Source organism: Echinops telfairi, unplaced genomic scaffold, assembly GCF_000313985.2.
Source record: "Echinops telfairi isolate 266 unplaced genomic scaffold, ASM31398v2 ScPeMD7_29;HRSCAF=101, whole genome shotgun sequence".
NCBI classification, from domain to species: domain Eukaryota; kingdom Metazoa; phylum Chordata; class Mammalia; order Afrosoricida; family Tenrecidae; genus Echinops; species Echinops telfairi.
In genome coordinates this window covers 10,417,958-10,418,905 of record NW_022103926.1, presented here as the reverse complement: position 1 = coordinate 10,418,905, position 948 = coordinate 10,417,958, and the positions used below count along the sequence as shown (strand labels likewise).

The window sequence follows — 948 nt, the reverse complement described above, 5'->3', positions numbered from 1 at the left end:
AAAAAAAAAAAAGAAAGTTCCCCCAAGCTCCGGAGACAGGCAGGTTGCTGGTTGTTGAAGGGCTCCGCCTGTGTGTACACCAGAGGACCTAGAGGCAGGTGTACCCAGCATCCAGTTCTGACTGTTGTTCCAATCACCCTCTTCCCGACAGGGCATCCAGACTGTCATCCAGAGGGACTTCTTCCCGGATGTCGAGAAGCTGCAGGCCCAGAAGGAATACCTGGAGGCCGAGGAGAATGGAGACCTGGAGCGGATGCGTCAGATTGCCATCAAGTTTGGCTCTGCCCTGGGCAAGATGTCCCGAGAGCCCCTGCCTCCCTGTAAGAGGACTCTCTGGGCAGCAGAGTGGGGGAAAGCCAGCCAGCCCGTTACCCCTAGCTCACTCTGATCTCTGCTCCCTCTCACCTCACAGATGTGACTCCAGCCACGTTTGAAACTCCTGAGGTGCACACAGGCCCTGGTGTGGGGGCCCACAAGTCTCGAGCCCGTTGCCGCGGAGCAGAAGATGGTGAGTGGGAGTGAGTGAGTGCCCCGTTCTCCAGCCCCACACTTGGGCTCATCATGTAGCACCAGAGGGATCTCCTGGCCTAAATGGCTTTGGTTTCCTCTGGCCAGTGCTTTTGATTTCATTCACTCTTGCCTCTGGGCAGGGAGAGACCCATCGTGACCTCTTGGATGGCTGCTCATGAGCTTTCGAGGCCCTGTTTGCTGCCCAGCAGAGCAGGATGTCGAACGCTGAGCGAGGCCGTAACTTCTGCATGCCTCAGATGTAGGCAGCCCAATGGGCTATGCACCTACCTCCTTTTGGGCCCCAGAGCCTGAGTGTTTAACGACTGTGTTGTGCTCTGTGCGCAGTTGTTACGAGAGACTGTTCCTAGATGGAGCAGGAAAGGCTTTCACTGACAGCCCAGTTGCAGTGAGATCCAGGGTGCCACCCTAGACAGGCGT

The 948-nt window shown here is 57.0% G+C and overlaps 1 protein-coding gene across 1 annotated transcript in view; it reads left to right on the top strand.

Annotated features, from left to right (window-relative positions):
- Positions 1-948, top strand: part of ESS2 (ess-2 splicing factor homolog) — an 11,223-nt gene that overhangs the window by 2,135 nt on the left and 8,140 nt on the right. The window contains exons 2-3 of the mRNA XM_004716314.2: positions 152-320; positions 413-508. Of these exons, the coding sequence (XP_004716371.1) occupies positions 152-320; positions 413-508 (265 nt within the window). The remainder of the gene's footprint in view (positions 1-151; positions 321-412; positions 509-948) is intronic.